We start from the raw sequence: 24,050 nt of genomic DNA, 5'->3' as shown, positions 1-24,050 counted from the left end.
GTGACCAATATGGTGTCGGTGTTGGCACACACACTGCTGAGAATTTTTGCTGCTTACCCAGCTGTAACAGTTGTATTTTTTTGTGTTTATCTGAATTGATATAGGCACTTCTTTCTTTTTTTGGTGTTTTGGTTTGTTAAAAATATGTGTTCCTCTGTGGTCTGCAGTGTCACTCAGGGGGTCACTGCAAAATATGAAAAAAAAATATCTGCCTTGTATGGAGAAATTATTCAGATAAGTAGTCTATGGGAACACACAAGCATCAGCAGGGCATGTACAGATGGAGTGACATTTGGAGCAGTTGATAAAAGAGGCTGTGCAGTATACTACAGGGTCTTGTGTGCACCAGGCAGTGCATTTTGAAGACACAAAGCTGCAGAAATAGGCTCCAGGCCCTGGATACCCCCATCAGTGCGACTCTTTCTCTCAGGTACTCAGAACTCACATTAAAGCCCAGGAGCCTGATGGGTTTCTTTTTAAAGACTAAAATTACAGAAACAGGAATAGATTTTTGAAGATTATGCTTTTGTCCCAATTCTCTAACAGGAGTAAATTGATGGCATTCTCATACATTTATACAAGAAAATTGCTTTTGGTGTTTTTAGACCACTGTGGTGTTTTAATGCTAGTTTTCACTTTGCTCTAAACACTTATAATGGAAATACCATAGAAATTCTTGTATTGAAATGTGTCTTTCTGCACTGCTACTGTATGTAGTCAGAAAGCTAATCACTGTGGTGCTGTTATCTCTTATGCCACAAGATTTCCCTATGAAAATAACAGGGACATTGTGATTAACACAAAGTAGCAGTAGTTGGTAAATACTGTCTCTCACCAGCATACTGTTGAGCAAAACTACCCGTAATGTGGTGTAAAGTTTTAAAACAGCATTTTTGGGAGTGTTCTTAGTGGTTTTGCTCAAAAACTTTGAAAAGTTACCTGAATGGCAGCTGCTATGAGATTTGCTGAGGCAATTAGATGGCAGAGAGAAAGACAGGCAACTTCGTTGGATGTACCAAGGTTTTTTCCTTACACGAATAGAACTTCTGCTCCACCCTGTGACAGCATTTAGACATATTGGTTTACATTTCACACATTTACAGCTCTTATTAGGGATGTATATTCTTAAACTTGAGGTGCTTTTCAGAAATTTTTGGAGAATCTTAAAAAAGAAAAACGGTGAAAAAATTATACGCACTTTAACCCATATGGCAAAAAAAGGCTCTGATGAAGGGAAGAGGATGGATTTTAATTTCAAGCATGCCCTTGCATGTCTCACTGCTTGAATCCCAGGTTTGCTGGGCAGTCCATCTCATGGTTATCAGATCTTCTCATGACTGGGACTGACCTTGGGCAACACTGAGAAAATAATGTCGTCAACCCCAGCTACTAATTTGAGATAGATAATTTCTATTTCACATTTTCTGAGGTGCCATATGAGTCAGGCTATTGAGCCATAGGCTGGGCTGTTTTCTCGTGGAGGTGGTGGAGGGAGTTACATGGGCAAATTCCTATCACCAGTTACACCATGTTCAACCGGACTGTAAAGTTGTGCAAATCCTCACTGCTGTAGAAGAGACAATAAGCAATGTTGATTTATGCAAAAAAGGTTCTGTGCTCCTGGCAGTGTTTCAGTTGCTTATTTACTGAGTCCAGAACATTAGGAGAGCAAGAAAAATCTTTTCCAGTGGTGTGCAGTGGCTGAAAAGGGACAAGGGGAAAAAGTGGAACATAGGCAGTTCCCTATGGACACGAGGAAAACCCTCTTTACTATTTGGGTGACAGAGCACTGGGATAGGCTGCCCAGAGAGGTGGTGGAGTCTCCTTCTCTGGAGATATTTAAGATCCACCTGGATGTTTTCCTGCTCAACCTACTGTAAAGAACAACAGAGGGTTGGGACTTTATGATCTCCAGAGGTCCCTTCCAGCCCCTATGATTCTGATTCTGTGACTATGATTCCTCTTCTATTGCTGTTCCTTTGAAAAGTGAATTTGCTCTATAAGCATAAGGGTTTTTTTTTTTATTTCTTCAACTAATAAATTAAAAGAAGGCATTTCAGCACTTGATGACACAGTTGTTCTCTTTGGAACCCCACCCAAATAACACTGGTTTGGCTCTGGCTTTACTGGTCCTTTCATTTCATATAGTCCAAACAGATTGCATGTGTCTATGTGTTAGGGTTGAAAGACTTTATGACTGTTTATGTGATAAACTTAATGAGACAAACAAGTATTGTAACTCGTGAAATGGGACTGAACTTTGAGTTGCAGAACTGGCTATCTTCTCATTCTTTAGATCATTATTTCAGATTATTATGGGATCTTCATCTTTTTTTGCCGTTTGCTTTGAATTTGGTGACCAAAGGTAAAAATAAAAACAAGAATGACTTATCTTTCCCGCTGAGTGATAAAGTCTTTCCTTTCCCCACTCCCTCCTCTCCCTGGATGGAGATCACAGCCCAGCAGTGCCGTTGGCAGTTGGCACAGACAAGTTTTCCTGCATCTGGCTGGCTGGCAGGCTCCCAGGGTGTTATTCTGGCTGTTTCCCTTGAGCCTGTCCTGTGCGGGGGCTGAGGACACTCCACTTGGAGTGCCTTGCTGTGGGGACATGGGGTGGGCAAGTGCTCCCCTAAAAGCCTAGGGCTGTGACCCTCAGCAAAGCCCAGCTCATGCCAGCAGTGACCTGAGCATGCCATGGTGGCTCTTTGTCAATGTCTGTCTGTGTTTCCTTCTGAAGTCCCAGAGGAGTTTATAACTTCACTTATACAGCAGACGGTAAATGTAAGGTGAGCTGTAATACTCAGGGGTGAGTCTTGATGCTATTGAAACCTCTGGGTATTTTTACTGACACAGATATTATTTAATCTGTGAATTGTTTGCTAAATCCAGGGTAAGGCTGAGAATCTCTCTACCACTCTGAAAGCATATTTGTTATTCTGTTAGTCATTAAGAGCTGGTATGCCAGAATTTCTTCTATTTCAGAGATAAAATTCCCTCTTGACCCCCACTAATTGGGTTGACCTTCAGTCCTGGGAGGTACTTCAGTCTCTGTCTCCATTGCTTGCTTGTCCATGTGTTCATTTTCCAGAACTGCTGATAGCTATTGAACCTACTCAACCAATAACTATCAGACAGTAATGAACATACTTCTGACACAGGATCAGATTTGAACAGACAATTCAGACTCATAAACCTTTGTCCCTGTTCAATGTTCAAAATGAGGAAACTAGACACCCAGAGACTATCTAGGTATTCTTTATTGCCCTTTGCCAGCCACTCGATTAGAAATTCTCATGTGTCATTCCAAAGACAATTGTGATATACAAGGTTTCAGCAGCTCAATTTATTTAAGCAGAACTGCCTTTTTCTCATATTCCCTCTTGCACACACACAAAAAGAACGATCTTCATGTTCCCCAAGGGGTTGTTGGTGTCCTATGTGTCTGTCACACACAAGTACCCTTAAAGATTTTAAAAGAGAAACACACTGTATTGAGCAAGGCTTTGTCTTTGAGCTTCCTTATCTTGTGATATATCTACTGAAGAAACACAAAATCTTAAGGTACTTTTAATTTTAATCAAATTGCCTGTCACATCAATCAGACTGTTTTGAAAGTGGAGCCCCTGAGAAATGTAAAAGCATTAAGCTATAAAAAATATGCACCTCATGCATGGCATAATTTGATAATTTCTCATTTTGATTTTCCAGGCATCCATGGAGTTTTATTACTGTTAAAGGAAATCCCTCCTCTTCTGTTGAAGACCACATTGAATATCAAGGTAATTCATGCACAAAATGCTGGCTTGACATTATCTCTGGAAGTTACTTGCAGTTAAACTTGGTCAGTGATGTTCTCATCTGACATTGCATTTCATCAAGCTAAGAACAGTTGATGGTTAGAGATATTTAATTGAATGCTCTCTTTATATTTTACTACTTTCAATTAACGCAGCTGAAGCATCAGACTGTGGGGTATAACCTCAGTCATCTGAAGCATGAGATAAAAGCTGAGATCCTGCATCAGTGTAAATCCTTGTAACGCAGTTGGGCTCAGCCTCTGCCTCCCTCTTTGATATAAAGTTATGGGACAAGCCCAGTTCATACCAGCTGAAGATTTAATCAGTCTATCCTGCATTGGTAGCCTCATAATGTCCCATAAAACCATTGTGTTGCAGGCTGAATCCTCCTGATTGTCCAGTATCTGAAGTCTCAGTAACCGTTTATGGAAGTTATAATGGGCTAAATCTAGACAATAAACCCAAATTATGCATCTATGCACTTGGAATATTACCTTTTCAGTTTTGATGTTTATTGAGTACATTCAGTGATTTTACCATGTTTTAAAAACAGGTCACAAAGGGTCAGCTGTGGCCAAAGTATTCAAACTATTCAAAGCTGAGAACGGAGAACTTTTTAACGTCTCTTCGACTAGTGAGTGGGTTCAAGGTAAGAGGTCTGTTTGCTATTTAACTCAGTGGTAGAGTTGAAAAATAGCATGAAGTATCCTTTATGCTTCAATACTATTTTGGAAGAGTGGACTTGCAAGTTGCTATTTATGTTGCTGCTAACCCAAGTAAAGAACATGCACAGATTCTTTCCCCAATTGTCTCCAGAACTCTTTGGATAACTGGCATTCATTTTCCTCTGTTGCTCTGGGTATGAAATTCCATCTCTTATGATCTAAGATATCACACGCAACCTCTTATTTCTTCTGACTGCATAGTCATCATGTCCACGTTTCCGACAACATACAGTAACTAACTGAAACTTGACCTGGAAACCCAGAAAGGCAGCTAAGATCCAAAAGCCATAACTATTAATAATGCTCATACTGCGTACTCCAGTTATGCAGCTTCTAATAACTCTGCTCTCCTTTGGCTGGTTGCGCTTCACAGCATCATTACAAGTGGCTGACAGACTGGCAGGAAGAGGCAGGAATCAGATCATCAGAGAAGAAACTTGTGGATGATATCTGAGATCAAATGACGCTTCATGCATTTTTGCTGCATTCATTAGGCGTGACTTTCAAATGACTCTTCTTGTTTGCACTTGTCTCCAGATGTAGAATGGACAGAGTGGTTTGAGAAGCCCGAGAAAGCAAGATCTAAAGACATGGAGAAGCTTTCTGACTTCAAAGCTGCTCACCCTGATAAAATCTGTAGGCAGCCCATTGACATCCAGGTAGGCCAGCTTACCTCTTGCTCTAGAGAGCCAGAGAGCCCCCAAAATATTGTGCCTGTCAGTAATTTTGTTTCTAAAAGAAGACATTATTTTCCAGTTCTGTCTAGTCTTGTCTTATTTTGAGACAAAAGTTTGTAGAAATAAGCTCCTTTCAGTAAATTCTGGCTTCTGGCATGAAGAGGAGTACAGATGGGGTCAGGGACAGCACAGATGCTGTCGTGAAATATGTGGTTCCCTGCTGGAAGATTGTAGGAAAAAAAAAGACATGAAAATTTCAAAGTTTTTAAATGAGCCTGAAATGGACCCTATCTCAGACATTAATCACAAAAAGTAATGAGATGGTATAGCAACCAGCTGTAGTAGTTGGAAAAAATGCCAGTGAGCTTGCAGCCATTTTTGGAGTCAACTGTTGTTGGTTTTATTTCCCATGGAAATAAACTTGAATTCTATTTGGAGCTAAACATTAAAATTACGCCATGTGGTTGAGGTGAAAAAAATATACATTTTCTAAGATTGCAAAAGCTTATTCAAGCAAAAATATAGAGGTATCAAAACAAAGGCACTTTGTTTTGTTTTATTTTGTTTTGGCAAATGTTATCCATATGCTTTACCTGTCTACCTGTTCAAACAAGCACCAGAGAAGCTTTGCCTATCAAAAAACAATAAAATACTTGATATCTGTGGGAAGCTGAATCTGAGATTCCTGCAGTCTGAACTGGTGAATTTTCCTTATTCACACGAATGCAGCTATTGAAGTAAATGGGAATGCTGACAGTATGAGTGACAATTTCCAGGACTAGATGTTCTAAAGAATCTCCTCTTGAGCAGAAAGGAAAAAAAATGCCCTATGACTTTACGCCAGGCCTTAGCAAATCCATATTCATTTAAGCTTCCATATACATGAATTAGAAGTGACAACTTAGTTCAGAGCAGAGGTCAGATGTTCGTTATGATACAGATCCTTTTAGCTTGAGTACTGAAAGAGAAACAAGAAATGTATTCTTCTGTGCCAGAATCAACCTTTTTTTTCCTCTGTTTTGTTAAATTACAGACACTTTTTTTCCCCATGAATGTTAAAAGCAAAACAATTTTTTTTTTTAGCTTATCCTGCAGATTTTAGTGCAATTCCTCAGGTAGCATAACCTGGCGTTTGTTATCACTGATTTATACCAGCTGGTCTGCTCCAACTATGTTGAACGTGAAAATTTGAAGATACAGTGATAATAACAGAAGCACAGTGCAGCCAGAGGCAAATTCCTTCAGCTGACGGTGTTAATCCTATCCACGGCAGCAGTGTGGCTGCATGAATAAGGAAGGTCTGCATGAGTGAATTAATCAGGATCAGGCCCTTCACTGAAAGATGGCTCATCTCCTGCTGCCTTGTCTCCTGCTGCCTTGTTCAAATGCATGTGTTATTTGGATTGTCCATTGCAATTAGTCACCATTATTGTGAAAGAGTCAAGCTATAGAGCTGGATTGTGACCTAAGGGGTGATACTTGCCCCAGCAGGAGCACAGGAGAGGCTACACATCTCACTATTCTCAGTGTGATGCAGTCATTCCCTCAAGCCAACCCTACAGACTGGTACCTGTATGTGAGAAAAGGCCTCCTCTTCTTGTTTCTTTTGCAGGAAGGTTACTGGAACAGCTTTATTATTTTTTTTTTCTCTTTGAGAGCAATTATCACTGACTCATTGAAAAGAAAAGTAAGACCCTGCTCTTGTTCTTCTGCAAAGTTCAGGTATAGCTGAGCCACCAGCAATGACAAGTGCAGCAAAGAGGTTTGAAAGCATGAGTTCATTTGGGTACAAGCATCTGTGATCAATGTTGTCATCTGACCTCAAACAAATGCCAAAAGAAAATCTAGGGCACCAAGGCCAGATGTTAGTGAAGTTCAGAATACTCCAACCCAAGAAAGCACATGATCTTAATATAGATGAAGGAGAAACACATACATCTAACAATAATCTTCACAGTCAGCACATATAATAGCTGTGCTGAAGCACCAGCTGGAGTGCCAGCTGGATAGCACACATACCAGTCATCCCATTTTGTTATACAACTGTTGTGCATCACTCAAAGCAAAAGCCTCTTATGATGATATCAATGTCTGAACATATCACCCATTTTACATTTCTGTTCTTATTCCAGGCAGAGACCCTCGATGGAACTCTCTTAACAACTGAGGTTTTCTACAAGAATGGCCATGACTATCGGTTTCTGTGCCACGGCAAGGACCAGACAGGTGAAGGTTGTCAGAACTACCGAGTGCGGTTCCTGTGTGGCAGCTCTGGTATGTGCCCCATGTTTGAAAGTCAGACCCTTGTGCTCTCTGTCCTCTGGGGTGGCACTTCAGAGGTAGAAATAGCTCATCTCTGAGAAAAAGAAAAAAAAAAAGCCATATGAGGAACTTGAATTTTGTGTAGTGTTCTTGTTTCTGATGTCCAGAGGCATCACTGAGTGCTTGGGTTAAGGTAGATGGTATAGGTATAACCCAGACCAACAAAAAGCAGAAATACTGCCTTCTGATGACTGACTCCTGTTCAGTGTAAGAGCAACTAGAGTAATTTATCAAGCTGAAATTTTGGATGAGCTATTGACATGAGCATAGATATAATGGCTGCAGATGTACCTCAGGAAAAGCTCCCTACCAGAGGAAAGCAGGGGTATCTCCAAAACCTAGCAGCATCATGGGAAACACTTGACAAGTCCCTTTCTATAAATATCGTTACTTTTACTGATTGTAGGATGAGGTAAGATTAGTCACCATGTGCAAAGACAACAGGTTTTGAAAGACATGCATTTTTTTTTTTACAGTTATTAATTCCAACACTACTGTGTGTAACCTGGCCATTATACAGGTCATTAGGATTCTCCGGTGCTCGGATGAAGGAAAGAAGAGGGTAGAATACAGTTCTTTTGTTAGAAAAAAACCAGTCATTATGTTGAAGACCATTTGTCTGCAGTAAATAACACTGCCCAGTACCCACAAGAGCTACTAGTAAGTGGGTGGGCTGAAAACAAGCCACTCAATGTTACTTCCAAATTTAGCCATGGGATTAGTGGAAGATCCACCTGCATATAACTAACAGAAAACAGTTTCTTGTTTGCTTGTTTTCCATGCTGAAACCAGTAACAAGCATGACTGGAAGAGTTAACTGCTATGTGCTGAATGAGTAAATCATCCTTTTTGGTGGTGCTCCAGGCAAAAAAATAAAAATAACAAAAAAAAGCTGTCAGTTTGTGGTAAGATAACTGAGACCTCCACCCTTCTTTTGTCCTTCCAGTGAAACCAAAGCTTACGGTAATCATTGATACCAATGTGAACAGTACAGTGCTGAATCTGGTGGATGATGTGAGCTCATGGGAGCCTGGAGACAGGATTGTGGTTGCAAGCACTGACTACTCCATGTACCAGGCGGAGGAGTTCCAAGTACTGCCATGCCCATCTTGCAGACCCACCCAGGTCAAGGTTGCAGGTAAGGCAATTCATCTTGTCACGTTAGTGTTGCATTTCACAAATTCCATCATTTTCACTGAGTGAACTTCGTTAAGAATCAGGAAAAAATTAACTGACACTTTAATCTGATGCCTAGCTTTGGTGATGCTTTTGGAGAACATGTGGCTTTCTTGCTTCAAAATCATCTAACTTGATTCTGGTTCCTCTCTACCTTCACTTTCCATAGCTGACTATGGCTTTTTTTGTCCTCAAGTTTATTGTTGGATGGATTTATTTATTTCATGGAGACAAATACCGGATGTATATCTGAAACATTCAATTTTGTAGATCTGTATTTGAAAATGTATCACTTCCTGGAAAGCAGGAGGTGAGCACAGCTGATCTGAAGAGTGTGGTAAGGGAGGATCCGAGTGTGAGAGATTTTAAGGTTATGAAGTAATCGACCAGCTGGCTATTTTCCTAAAAGTTATACCAAACAAGACAAGTAATCTTACATTTAAGATTCATTTTATTTTATTTTTACTGCTAGAGCTACTGTTTCTCTTTTGCTGTGTCTCTAGACTGCATTGCTCTGAGGTGATGTATTAACCAAAATTTTCTGGAGTCATGTGGGGCATGTTCTATCCTGAGCCACAGGAAATGGAGGCTGTGGAGTGCTGCCAAATTAGCCTGAGCAGAAGGAGCAGGAAACTTTACAGAGTTGCAGCATTTTGCTCTTGAAGGTGACAAGCTCAAATCTGGAACAAATTGCTTTTGATGAGAAGACCTTGTAGTCTGATGATTGTAAAGTGACCTTCAGACACACTTCCATGGTGAAGCACACATAGTTACTCCTCTGAGAATGAAAGTGAAATGCAAAGGGGAAAATCTGCATCTGCACTTGAGTATGTGAGGTGGCCTTTTTTTTCCAGAGCTAGATTTTGGCACACTAATGAGCAGGACATGGAAATATCAAGTCAACTTGCATCTTTTGTAAATGGATGAACTTTCAATTGCCATACTTTACACGAGCAAGCATAATTTTACAGTATAAAAGCTTGTAACAGCTGAAGTGATGTTTTGTATGGCAGAATTTGCCTGGTTGTGAAACATGCACGTTACCATATCTTTTACTTCTGCTCTGGCAATTGCTTTAGGAAGAGGTTTTGTCAGCATTTACAGTAAGATCTTTCTGAGAAACCATCGGGGCCCTTGGAACATCCAATGCACTCGGGAGTTTGCTCAGTTCTGTGAAAAGAGCTGCATTATCTCTGATGCAACATCTTCTGGAAGGCATTGAATGTGCTTCCTTTGGCAGCTGCCTCCCCACAGAGCTCTCGCCATTCATTGTTAGACAGTCTGAAAGAGAGGTGCTCATCAAGCCAAGAAAAATATTATTCACAGCGCGAATGTATCACGGTCTTATGACTTAAAATGACTAGTAGTTTCAAAGAAGACACATCTCCAAGTTGGATATTTTTCTTGAGCAATTTTGAGCTGTTGGAAAAGCTGTACCAGACCAATATGTTACAAATTACATCATGAAGATGATCTTGGAAGATGGTTAGTGAAAATAAAGATGACATATGAATAAGTCTCTTAAAATTCCCATAATCAAAAGGATCTGAAAGAATCTTGTATTTATCTCCTTTGACAGTGGCAACTAAGTTAGTTTAGGGAAATTATTAAGGGGTTAAAAACTACAAAAAAGTTAATGTGATTTTCAAGTAAAGAAGCAGTGGAAACACTTGTTAAAGTAATTATGCTCTTGGTCTCCAATTACTCTTTAGGAGAATTAGGACATTCCTTTTATTACCACAAATGACATGAGCACTGCGGCCAAAGTCTGCCTTTACTTATATCCAGGCAACTTCATTGACGTCAATGGGATTTCACTGATTATATAAATCAGGGCAAAATTTGGTCCAGTAGTAACAATCACGTCCAATTTTCTTTTAACAAAAGCACATTCTCACCAGCAAAAAAAAAAAAGAAAATCATCTGCCTGATTCTAAGTTCAACCTTGATGAAATAAAACCAGGGAAGTCTGAGCTGTCCCTTGCCTTTAGCAGCCAGGGGTCTCTGACCTTCTCCGTGCTGGGTAAGCATCCCCCTGTGCTTGTGTGGCAGTGCTAAGCTCTGATTTGCATTCAGAAAGCACTTGTCATAAATGTCTGCTTCCTCTCTTGATGTGAGTTATTCAGGACTGCTTTGAGAAAAGGCTTCCATGCAGATATATTTAAACGCAGCATCTCAGGGGATGTCATTTGTAGTAAGTGGCATGGCCTGATTATCCTGAGAGTTTTAGTTCAGCAGCTGAGAACTGCTGAAGTCTGTCCTTTCACAAATGATAAAACTACTTCTACCCAGATGGTTCATGTTCATTTTAATCTGTTTTTTTTTTTCCCCTCTCTTTTTTGTAAAGAAATCTAAATACCAGGTCTGAAGTACTTAGGAGATTCTTTCTAAAAAAGAGGCAGAAAACCTCATCCATGTGGACAGCTAATTTGTTGGGGCAGCCACTTGACACAACAAGGCTTAATGATAACTGATGTTCTCATCATCTGTTAATCTTTTAATAGACATAGTTTAGCGTATCAGGAAAAAGAAGTCAGATTTATTATTTAGCTCCTGCCCCATTTATGTTTTGTACTTCCTGCTGAAAACTCCTACTTGCTTTACTGGTTACAGGTGTTCTGATTAGAGGCTGGGCTTTTCCAAACAGCCTGAGAGAGTTAATACTCAATTCCCATCAGGATTCTTTTTAGTAGGATTTGGATGTCTAACTGTGGACTTCTAAAAATCTCAGTGTAGGAAGTGAGGGAGGACACGCAGGGACTGATCATGTGTGTTCCTTTATCACAGCAATTATGCTCAAGTCAAAACTGCTGCTCCCACAAGGAAGCATGGCCTGGGCGAGGACTCAGCTCTGCAGGTCCCGCTCCTGGTCAGACGGTCACTCTGATAAATGGAGAATTTTTCTCCATGGACCTCTTTTGTTTAGTTTTTTTTTTTTTTTTCTCTGTGGGAACAGATTAAAACCTTTTGATCTTACAACTTTCCAAGGGCAGGGACGATGGCACAGGGCAGAGGGAGGGAGGAGGAAGGAAGGAAGGAAGGAAGGGTTGTGTTGTGGCAGCACTGGATAGTAGGAAAGATCAAGTGTTCGGTCTAGTTTCCCTGGGAAACAAGTCTTATCTGCATCTTCATTGCAGTGTGTGAAGTTACTTCCAATGCTGATTAAGTTTCACTGTGGAATAGAAAAGATGAAATGTCCTTTTGTATGTCTATGCACTCTTGATAAAAAATGAAAAAAACCTTTTTGTGCATAGCATAATTACTCCAATTATCCCACATATTAGTGAACCTATGATTATGAGCCTACGTATCTTAAGTCTAGCCTATGGGGCAGTGCACACTATTGAGAGATGGATTTACTTGTTAATGTAGAGGACTTTGATTTAAAAATGCAGATACATAGCGATCTAACAACTTCACTGAAGCTGCCTGTGTCAGCGTTTATTGTGTGCTGTGAAGCTGGGAGAAGTTACTCCACCAGCAGAATTCAGATACTTTTAGAGATTTAGAGGGCTCTCTTCAGAAGATGACATCATTTTTGCTGGAACTTACCAGAAGCTCATTTTTTTGGAAGCATTGCTGGTGCTTGAGGGTTGGACAGTAAGCACTGAGTAAGGCAACTTTCCACCAGTCTTTTCAACAGTCTTTTTGTGAGTCTTTTCCTTCTTCTATCTTTGGGCATTACTTTGAACTCCTTGTAAAGTTTCATCCTTTCTACTGTAAGTCCTTTCACGCAAAGCCTACTTTTCCTTGATTTAAGGAATAATTATTTATTAAGATGTCAGGCAGTAGAGTATGACTCAAGGCTGGTCAGATCTCTCGAGCTGTGCTGCGTTGCATTTCAGGCATGCAAGAGCAAATCCCATCAAACTAATTCAGAACAGTGAGGGTTTGATAGGATGCTTTTGTGAACATTTGTCAGTTATTAAATACAAAGCAGCAGGGACATGACCACCAGTGATGACAAATGCTTGGCAAAGATGCTAAATCTGGCAGAGGTCTGGGCTGGTTTTAAAGGTGGCCTGAAGGATTTACTGTCATTGTGTCATGTGAGTTGAGCAGGCAAGCTTGTATTTAGAGCGGTGGTGCACTGGCACAGGCTGCCCAGAGAGGTGGTAGAGTCACTGCCCCTGGAGGTGTTCAAGAAATGTGGAGGTGTGGCACTGAGGGATGTGGTCAGTGGGTATGGTGGGGGTGTGCTGATGGTTGTACTAGATGATCTTAGTGGTCTTTTCCAGCCTTAATGATTCTATGATTTCCTTTAAAAACTCTAGTTTAGGAAACAATAAAAGACCATGAGAGTGAAGGTCTAATCCACAGAGTCTGGAGGAGAGCAAAATACCCCTTAAAGAAAAGAAAACAGATCCAGGAGCATCTTAGCTCCACTTTATCTTCACCAAATAGACTTTCAGATGCCTGATTCACTTCTGAAAGAGGGATGTGGCACTTGATGACAGTTAAAGCTGAAGCATTTAGAAATGTAGAAATATACCAGAGAGGTTTTTTCAGAGACATCTCTAAGTGTTACTCACCAGAGCTGAGCACCACCCATACCTGGAGCTGCTGGAACAGTTCTACAGTTCCACCCTTCCCAAGTGCGATAAAGCCTGAGTCCAGGCTGTGGGGTTAGGTTCAGGTATGGCAGGTTTTCCTGGAGCTTTGTACAGCTTGGAGAGACTTGGAATTGCTGTGATGTTGACATAAGTGTGTCTTTGATTAGTGGATCATCTATGTTTATCTTAATGCATACTTTCTTTTAATAATTACCTTCTCCTTACTAAGTGCCCTGGTGACTTTAATAGTCACTGTCTTGAGTCACGAGCATGGAAGTGGGCTCCTATTTTGCTGAATCAAGACCTCTGTCAGCAAGCCCATACATTAATGCAGCTTTTTTTTCCCTGCGAATTAACATTTTGCAAAGTGAAGGCACTTGATATGACAAAGAGAGCAGCAAACCCAGGGCACTCTTCTGAGCACAATCACATGGACCTGTTGTGGAGAGATGTAATCTGTGTCAGCACAGAGCTTTGTTTGATTTAGATTGTAGCACAGCACAAGCCTGGCTCGCCAGCAAAGCAACATCTGTCCGTGAGGGATGCATCATGAATATGCTCAGAGAGGAGATGTTGAATCAGTGACACTGTGCTCATTAGTGCTTGGGCAATCCCAGGCATGGCTTTGATGCTGAAGCAGCAGGCACAGTCCTCCCATATTCTCAGCACAGAGTTGCCTTTCTTACCACCAAACCACTTCTGGGCTGGCTTGCCAACCCCAGGCTTGGGTCTGGCCATGCTCAGATGTCACACTGCTCCCTGGGGAGACGAGCAGCAGCCTGGCTTCAGGTTTACAGCCCTGCAGTGGGACGCTCCCAATGCCATGTGAACTGCCCAAGCGCACCACGGAGCAGTCTCTTTTGTTTGATTTTTTTTCCTCATGCCAATCACCGGCCATGCTTGTGGAGGTGCCACGTGTCTATGGACGCACATCGTGGAGCTTCTGGCCCGTGGGAAGTGCCCGGTGCCAGTTTCCAGCAGGAATTGACATCACTGGAGTGATCCTGTGCCCGGCTCTGTCTCCCGTGAGCCGTGTCAGCAGCATGGCCCCACGGCCGTGGGGAGCCTGCATTTCTGGCTGACGGGAGGAGAGGTTTGTTTTTCAAAACTCTGTTAATGGAGCCATTATCCAAAATCTACTTTCACATTGCAAGGAGATTGCTTTCCATTTCTCTTTTTATCTCCTAACAAGTCAAGTCAGCAAAAGCACAAAGTGAAAAACATGCACCCAAGGAGTTATATTTAGAAACTGGTTAGTGCGTATTTAACATTCCTGCCAGTGCTTACGCTATTTTGCATGTCTGGACTGGTGTTAAATTAAATTAAATACATGCAAGCATGACATTTATTATTCTAGAGCTCAGCACATAAATAACAAAACTGCCCATCTAACTCCACTGCCACAAATCCTGGAGATGTGGCTTGAAATAGGACGTTCTTATGATTATCTGAACTTCTTCCTGCATTTCAGTAAATCAAGGAAAGGTCAGCTTGGGGGGAAACTAAAAACTAACAGCTTGAAAATGGTTTCATAACCAGTGGCTGTGTTCCCTATCAGAGCTGCTCAAGGATCTGGTGCGGGGTATCCCCGTGCAGAAGACAACACTTCTGTTGCTTTTAAATAGAAGTGAATAAGGGATGCAGAGCTGTTTTGGGGGTAAACTGGGTCTGATGTTGTCCACAAACCTGAATAGATCTCCTGGCTTTAGGGCAGCTCTGTGGGGAAGCCCAGGGCCTTTCTAGGGAAGAAACTGTAAATACAGGTGAGGTGCAAACCCATGGCCCCTTGCTGCCCTCATTTCTGGGCCTAAACATCCACTCCCCATAGCAGCCTCCACCCATGGTGGACAGTGGTACTAACCTTGCCCTGCAGGCAGCAATAAGGAGCACCAGCTCTTCCCAAATCCCCGTATTGCCTTTGAACTACACTGCTCCCAGCACCAGGACAAAGGGGGAGAGAATGGTGTTTGCTTATCTTTGTTACAAAGTCATAGCAGCATGTTTTGGTTAAAACAAGAATGTTTCAGTGTTCAAAATCCACCGTGCAACTTGGCACTTGTACTGCAGCACAAAGTGCTTCACAATGATAGCCCGGCTTTGGGCTTGCCATTTGTTTCTAATTACTGCTTTGAATGATTCCACTGAAATTAAATACATGCAAGTGTTGCATTCCTGAAAGTTCAGTGTTTACTTAAAGAGTTTATTACTTATTTTTACTGGAATAATACAGAATGTAGTTCGTAAGATGAACCTTTTCCCAACTGCAGAAAGCTGAGGAAGGAAGGAAGGAGTATGAATATGTTTGAATGAATTACAGCAAAGATATTATTTTGCTCTTGAGACATCCACAGTGTCTGGGCTTCCACCCCTTTCAGTTCAGGGCAGGGAGGGCTCTCTGTGGTTTTAACCCCTCCATGATGCCAGATGTGTTTGTGGGGGCAGGTTAGGAGTGATGTGGTCTGGCAAGTAGCAAGCAGAAGGTCCTATCTGCTGCTGATGTGCAGGGCAGAGGGAGATGCTGGGAGCAAGCCAGAGATGTGTAGGAAAATCTAAAACTGAGAGTTTAGGAGAGCAAGCGAGGTTTTGCAGTCCTGAAGTGATCACAGTCTCTTTTTAAGGTAGGAAAAGTGTTTTGTCTAACAGCCTGTTGGTTTAGCTCCCTGGCTAAATGGAGCAACTTCAGACCAAAAATCCCACTTCCTCTGTTGCAAATGTCTCAGCAGGACATAGAGGGACACCTGTGCTCCAGCCTTCCGTCTTTTTGAGGAGCCAGCCAACAGTTTTTGCTGATTCCAATGCTCCTTTCATTATCAACCAACCCCACCACAGGAAGCACAAGGGGAAACCAGCAGCGTTGGCAGAGTAACTCTGAAAATGGATCTTGTTCCTGCAGGGAAAGCAGCATACCTCCACGTTGGCGAAGTCATTGACGGCGTCGACATGCGAGCAGAAGTGGGGCTCCTGAGCCACAATGTCGTGGTCATGGGCGAGATGGAGGGGCAGTGCTATGAGTACAGCAGCAAGTTGTGCTCCTTCTTTGATTTCGACACCTTTGGGGGACACATCAAGGTAGGGCTGGAGCCTTCCCCTTGCACTTTCATCCACCCAGCCACACCTTCACGTACTGAGAAAGTCAGGACTGAGGAATGGAGGAATCACTTGTGTCAGCTGCTGAGCAAGCAGCCCCTCCCTGTGGTGCAGCAGATCCACCCCACTGCCGCTGCCTGTCCCTCAGCTTTGAAATACGCCCTGCAGGCATTGCTCAGCCAGTGAGGCTGAGCTCAACCCATCCAGGACACAACCTCTACATCCCAGTTCTAGTTTTCCCCAAATTCTGCTGGTGCTCAGTAAAGACGGTTCATTTTGAACCCAAGAGACAGAAACTCGTGGGAAACATTAAACCTGAATGGTTTTATTTTCTTCCAAAATAGAGTCAAAAGTAGCCATGGCAGATGTGATGGTATCACAGGGCAGCTGTGGTCACATTAGCCATCATGATTCTCTCCTGTACCCATACACCCCCTTGCACATAGTAAATCTCTCTAGCCATCACAATCCCAGTATTCCCCCTCCCTCTTGCCCTCAGCACTCCTTTATCTTTCTTGACTGATGTTCTTTTGTTCTCCAGATTGGTCTTGATTTTAAGGCTGCCCATCTTGAAGGTCTAGAACTGAAATATATGGGTCAGCAGACAATGGGACATTACCCAATTCACTTCCATATGGCTGGAGATGTGGACGAGAAAGGAGGCTACAACCCTACGACATATGTGAAGGATGTCTCCATCCACCATACCTTCTCCCGCTGTGTCACAATCCATGGATCCAATGGTTTGCTGGTAAGAAACACCAATGTCTGCCTTATAGATCCAGGCACCAGTCAAAGTATTTCCTCATAGTGTGAATGCAGCTTAATTACTGCAGTGTCATGTATTTTATTTTTAGTATCTGCCTCTTTCTCCTGATTACTTGGATACGTGTTCCAGGCGTATTTCAATCTGCTTTCTTAAAAAGAAGGAGACAAATTGGCACTGCAGGCTGTGTATCACTCAGAGCAGACAGAACTTTTGTCTGTGTGCAGGGATGTCTGTGGACCAGCCCATCTCTAATGAGTAGTTGGACCTAGCTATAGACGGAGCTTGCTATTTAAAGACAATAATCAGAAGGTTTAAGTGTGCTTCATCTCTCCTGTAATAAAGACTTGGGTTTGCAATGCCATTCACAGCATTAAGCATTCCCAAAGCTCTGGTTTGTCAGAATTTATCTCCTAAAATCCTTTTGGGTAAATCTATATAGCAACATATGCTTATCAAACACTTTACAGTGTGCCAGAAGTGGTAGGAGCACAGTCAGATTCTGCCTTAGATGTAGAGATGCTGTCTCCTTTGTAGTAAGAGTGTAAAGGGAAAACATTACCTTACCGAGCATCCTGGAGACTGGAATGGAACCCCAGAAGGCTTTCTTCACTGCCACCCACCTCTGTTTCCAGGCATCCTCAGAGAGCACAGTTGCTCCTTTGGCATTTCTGGGATAGGAATAAATTGTGTTGGTCCCAGCCCTTGTTACTTTTGTCATCTTGAACTACCCATCATTTTAAGACAGTATCTTCAAAGCCAACCACACCAGGAATTTTGGATAGGGTATTTTCCCCAGCACCCACCTGGTGATGGTGAGGAAACCAAGATCCAAAACATTCTGAATGCTGTTCCTGAAACTAGATATCCAGTCAGCTCCACTCATGAAAACAAACAGAAGGAGAAAGCATTACTTGCATTCAGGAAGTATAAAGATATCTATCCCCAGAGCTGAGATATTAAAGTTGTGGTATAAACATCAAGTTGGACTGTCCAAGTATCAGTTCAAATACAAAATCTTTCTTTTGGCAAGGAATGAAGGCTACTGCCTCCAAAAGTGGCAGCAGTGGAAGTCACAGACATAATTAAAATGCACAGAAGTTAAAGAAAGGGCATTGAAATTGCAGTTCCAGAAGTGGAATGGCTTTTACGTTCTCTTTGTGAGTCCTTGCTTCTGATCTCTGTCCTTCTAAGTTTATAACATGAAACGTACAGACTGAACTCATCTTGTGGGGAAAAAGATATATATATATATATATCCTATATACATATATAAAAGACATTTGGGTCATATGGGACCAAAGTCACCAACACAGGGGCTGAGCATGCAATGAATGTGCAGAGTAGAAGGGCACTGTTTCAGGATTTGTGTGCTACAGAAGATCTTACCAATGGCACTGTTAACACACTGTCTGGGTACACAGAGGTTGCACAGCCATTAGACCAGCTACAGTCCTGCTTATCAATCTGACGTGAGATCTCAATTCCTTGTTCATTAATAGTTGCCAAACCAAACACCCGGTGCCTCATATTTTTTGTACCAGTCAGTTAAATAGATTTGTATAGAGTATTTGGAAATAGTTCTGTCTCTTCTGCTTTCTCCAAGTGACAACTGTGCTTTGGGGGATGCATGGCAGAGGGATCCACGTGCTCGTGTTTTTCAGCCACAATGACATGATGAAATTCAGACAGACTGAGGCAGATGATGAAAACAGCTTTCTCTCTTGCTATAACTCAACAGCCACTGTTCCCACATGACTGTGATTTGCCTTCAGGAGAAGGCACACTAGAGAAATCTGAGATTTTAGGATGTAAATTCTGAACTGTTAAGAATTTAATCTCTGCTGATCATAATTTATCAAAATACATGAATACTAAACTCTACATTTAACCTATTTTTTGTTCTAATCAGTCAGTTATTGCTAATGGCTGAATTGAAAGCCATGGTGAAGTAAAACAATCTGTTCAGTTTCATCAGAGAACAGGTACTCCATAGGTTTCATCACTTAAAGGGTGTTTCATCGCTCAGATAGACATCTGCAGTTAGCAGCTCCAAGCCTTGATTCTTCAGGTGATCCCACTGCAATCTCCTCATCCGCTTTCTGATTCCATTTCCCTTCCTTTCCTATTCCTTCTGCTCACAGGCACTCACATGGTTCTATAGTTATTCTGTGTATTTCCTATCTGCCTGCTATCTTCTGACTTGGGCAACACTACCTGTTTCTACATGCATGAGCACCATTTGTGCAGATAGCCAACAGCTCCTTCTTCCCTCAGGTAATATTCATTTCCTCTGAGGTCAGGGTGATCCAAAACATGCTTTTCTTAGGGAAAAAATACCTTGATGATGTACACAAACCTCACTTTGTAAATAGCCATGCAAACCATCTAGATGAACTGTTAAACCTCAGCATAGCGTAGCATTTAAGGATGCACTGAACTGTAGGCCATTGATTTCCGAGGGGTTTCTCACATGACTGCAGTTAGGTACCTGTGCAAAAGCTTTTAAGAGTATCTATTTATTCCTGATGGCAGAACTGTTTTTCTGTGGGCCTGCACAGTATTGCCGAAAGTCCCTATCCCAATAGTATCTCACTTCCCTCAGTGAGTTTTTCTGTGCTTGTCTGCAAATCCACATTCACTGGGAAGCACGGGGGGTCCTTCTGGAAACAAATCTGTAGAAATTCTCAGCATAGTTATTGACAATTCCAATAATTACCCTATGTTTTCTTTAATACGTTGGCCATAAAACCACCTAGTTACGCCACTGCAATCCCTGGGATCAAACTACTCTGATTCCCACTCTGTACAGTGAGCAACCTAAAATAGAAACTCTCATTAGTGCAACAAATTAAATGAAGGTCAATAAACACTCTGTCAGGATCCAGGGGAGAGCTGTACTTCACAGAGTAAGCGGTTGGGCTATGTGACTACTTCAGTGGTATCTGATTTTAGTAATCCAGCTGTACTGCACAGTGGTTGTTTTGCCATGGAGGGCATTATCTGGCCATAAATTACTCATGGTTAGGGTAAGATTACAGACCACTAAGAAGGTTTTAATCCAAAATCAAGTCCTTTGGAAAAAATCCTTTGGAACATGCAGTTCTTTTGCTATCCAAGCACTTGAGTGCTGGGCTCAAGCATGAAAAACACACAGGAAACAAAGTCAGAGCTGAGCGGGAGGTGAGATGGGGAAAGTAATTTATCAAATGAAGGGTGACAGATACAGTAGGGACCAGGTCCCTGGCTGATAACTCTGTGTTATTCTGTGGGCTTTCAGGGATGAGTTAGGACAACACTGGGTTTGTTGGCTCTGAGCCCTTCTGCCAGTGCACATTCCTCTTTCTTCACTCCTCTCTCAACAAACTGGGAGAGATATTCTCCTGCGACATTACTTCCCATGAACAGCACAGTGGGCACAGGCTTTCAGATCCTAGTCCTGGTGCAGCACTGTGCTGATTGGAGAGATAAATGACTCTACCATGTGGCTAATGTTTCTCTTAGGAAGCCATTTCCATCATCTAAATGTCGCAGCACCATTACTTACGTGTCTTTCCAGTGTTACTGTTGTGCGAGAGAAAACTAATTGTCTTTGGTGGCTGTCTGCAATTTTTTAACAACCCTGAGATTGAAAGATATCCTCTACATGTTGGAAATCTTCATCTGAAAAGAGGTCACTCTAATGAAATGTTCTCCTATCCCATAAATCTTTCTAATTGCAAGGCTGAGACAGCTCATGTATCCAGGGAGGGATGGTTTAATGTAGTACATACTGTTTATGCCTAAATAAAGAAGCCTCGACCTTGCAAAAGCTGTCATCTAGTTAAATTAGAGAAGTTAGCAGTAAATTTTAGTGAAGTAATTTAGTGGAATGTACCACTTTGCAGGTCATTTTAACTCTGTTTAATTTACTGTGGTGACTTACGTTCAGAGATTTTAGTATTTACACTGGAGCATGGATGATACATAATAGATGTGTGTGCAAATGTAAGCTTGCAAGAGATTTGGCAAGCAAAGTATTCTCTCTTAAGTGAAAGCATTTTTGTAATCATTTCAGTACTAGTCTTGGGATTTGATTTGAAATTGGTTCTCCTGGCCTCAAGATGAGGCATGTAGATGACAGAAGAATCTCAGTCTCAGGAGAGACCCCAGGACAGACAGCATTTCTCTTGGCCAATGGAGACTTGAAATTCATTTTCCATATCCCAGATATATCTACTAACTGACTTGTTGGACACTGTTTGAGGGCTGTTGTTTCCCAGCCAGTCCTAGCTTTAGGCTTTGACTTCACATATCTGCTCCTGAAATTGTTTTTTCAGATCCTCTAGTGAGGTGGTGGCTATTGTTCTGTCCAACACAATAGTATTCTGATGTTAACACCGTTCAAACCAAAACCAGAACAGCACTGATTAACACCAGCTGATTTGTCTCAGGGTCAAGTAAAGCTTCTGTCAGCAGCTTGGAAAAAAGGATCAGGTCAAAGCTAAAACAAGTGAGCCTGTCTGGAAAAAAAGACTTGCCACCTCTCTGATAGCCTGAAAAAATATTTTTTCAGCTCAGCTGCATTTTTCAGATGTATTTTATGTAGCTGCTTGTGTAACTCTATGTGAAGATGAATGAGCCCAGATGTAATCTGAACATCCGGCATCCTTCATTCACTTCTGCACCCCATGTTTCTTCCAGTCTCATGCTAAGATTGCCTCTGATTTTGTAGATAGAAAAAAGAATGGAACTAACATCCCTAGGTGATAACAAATTCTAGTTGAATTTAAATTTTGAGAAGAAAACAAATTCTAGCTGAATGTAGATGTTGTAGTTATTGCTTATGCTATGGGCTCTTAAGAGTATAAAGTGATCTTTCTTTTACTTTTACTTGTACACCCTGAGCTCAAGAGGGTACCGGGGTACTATTGAAGTATCTTCTTAATATGTAGTGGCTGAAGGGGGAAACTTGACCTTTGTTTTGTACCTGCAGGTGAAAGATGTTGTGGGTTATGATGCACTGGGCCATTGTTTCTTTACGGAGGATGGACCAGAAGAGCGCAACACATTTGATCACTGCCTTGGTCTGCTTGTTAAACCCAGCACTCTGCTCCCTTCTGACCGTGACAGCAGGATGTGCAAGCTGATCACAGAGGGTGCTTACCCAGGGTACATCCCTAAACCCAGGCAAGACTGTAGGTGAGTGGGAGCCCTCCTTTTCTTATTTCTATTTTTGCAGGATTTACCCACAATAACATTATGAATGTATAATTATGTTGTCACCTTTACAAGTCTTGGCTGCATGTTCCAGAAGTTTGGTAGAGCAGTCTCTTCAGGATCTTTCTGCCTGTGTTATTTAGTTGCCTACACACCTAGGCTGTAATTTTCATTTTCATCATCAATTGTGATGATTGTTATTTAAGATGTTATTGCAAATCTCCTTCGAAACAGGATTATGCCCTGCACATTCAGGAGTCACAGTGGTTCAATAGAAAGTTCCTAGAACGGGCTGGATTCTGACATGAGTGCCCATGTGGAATGATAGTTGATTATGAAAATATTCCCATTTATTCTAAAGCCGTTATCTGCAGAGAACAGATATTGTTTAATGATACAGGATTGGCATTATGCATCCGTTGACAGTTTACCCAAACCATGAAGAATTAAAATAGAAAAAAATGGGGTAATAAATGCAGTTTAGCACAGAATAAGGGCTTGGCAATAGAACATCAAAGAGTGTATATGCCTGTTGGATCACTAATAGTGTCTATGCATAAGCTCATGAAAATGTTTCCATGAGAACTTCCCAAAACATCTATTTTTCAGTATTAAACTTGAAATATACTGAATGCCCTTCATCTCCCTTTTGCAAGATCCTTTCCTCTAAGTGTCCTTTCAGATCTGCCAACTGAGATTTAGATGAGGATTATAGAAGCATTTGCAATGAGAAGGGATTTTACAAGTCCTTTTTGCAGTTCTGTTGCCTGTAGAAAAAAATAATCAAATGAAGTATGGAAGAGGCATGACCAGCTTAGCCACATAGTTAAGCATTAGAATTTGCTCTTACTGGAATTCATGGGTTCTTTGTTAGTACCAACTTTTAAGCACAGGTTAGAGAAACGTCAGTAACGAATGCTGCTGTTGTAGTGTGTGACACTATCATAAGACAGAGCATGGACTCATTGGCCTCCTCAAGTCTGTTCTAGCCATTTTTTCCCTGATTTTCCAGCTGTTTTCTTACTTCAAAGTCAAGGTGTACAACCTAGGAATGTGATTTATTACTGGTTGCTTGGGGAACCTTCTCATTTCAGTGCATGTTTCATATCTCATTAGCTTTCTTGTTCTTCTCCCTTCCTCCCATCTCTTTTTGAGAGAGCAGTAAACTCGTAGAGTGAAACCTGTGTAGTTAACATCTAGCAAAGCAGATTCCCAACTGTAATCCAGGGAGTACAGCAAACTATCTGGAGCAAACATGTGGACATCAAGTTTGCATTTAACAGCTTTAAATTGATGGTGATCATCAAAGCTTGACAGCAGGACTGTTGTGCAAGAAAAGGGAAGTTCCTCCACAGTGAAGTTCTGTCTTGAGACAACAGAGCACTGTTGCTGTATTGATGCTGCTGGGAGAATGGTTGCTCAGATTTTTCTTTAGTTTTCTTTTGCTGTAATTTGAGGGGGAAAAAAAACACACTAAAAAGAGTTAATTTCTGACCAACAAGAAGCCAATTAGAAAGTTCATAAGTTCATAAGTTCATAAGGTTGGAAAGGACCTATAAGATCATCTAGTCCAACCATCCTCCTATCACTATCTCTACCCAACTACTAAATTAAGTCCTTAGTCTTCAGAGTCAGACCTCTGTCTTCAGAATGAGACAGTGAGAAGCTGATTGATGCCTAATTACAGCTAAAAAACTTTGGGTGCTTCCTTTCATTTAAAAATACTCCTAGGCTGCTAAGACTCTGTC

General features: G+C 41.6%; 1 protein-coding gene across 2 annotated transcripts in view; it reads left to right on the top strand.

Moving 5' to 3' along the window:
* CEMIP (cell migration inducing hyaluronidase 1) overlaps nt 1–24,050 on the top strand; it is a 100,050-nt gene that overhangs the window by 56,284 nt on the left and 19,716 nt on the right. For both annotated transcript variants that reach the window (XM_065733967.1, XM_065733966.1), the window contains 8 exons: nt 3,709–3,779; nt 4,351–4,446; nt 5,060–5,181; nt 7,332–7,473; nt 8,468–8,659; nt 16,144–16,319; nt 16,879–17,088; nt 22,079–22,284. In XM_065733967.1, coding sequence (XP_065590039.1) covers nt 3,709–3,779; nt 4,351–4,446; nt 5,060–5,181; nt 7,332–7,473; nt 8,468–8,659; nt 16,144–16,319; nt 16,879–17,088; nt 22,079–22,284 — 1,215 coding nt within the window. The remainder of the gene's footprint in view (nt 1–3,708; nt 3,780–4,350; nt 4,447–5,059; nt 5,182–7,331; nt 7,474–8,467; nt 8,660–16,143; nt 16,320–16,878; nt 17,089–22,078; nt 22,285–24,050) is intronic.

Source organism: Cyrtonyx montezumae, unplaced genomic scaffold (assembly GCF_038088225.1).
Source record: "Cyrtonyx montezumae isolate F1298 unplaced genomic scaffold, pur_monq_1.0 scaffold_17, whole genome shotgun sequence".
NCBI lineage: Eukaryota > Metazoa > Chordata > Aves > Galliformes > Odontophoridae > Cyrtonyx > Cyrtonyx montezumae.
Note: the sequence above shows the minus strand (reverse complement) of the source record. Positions and strands in the feature narration are given on the sequence as shown.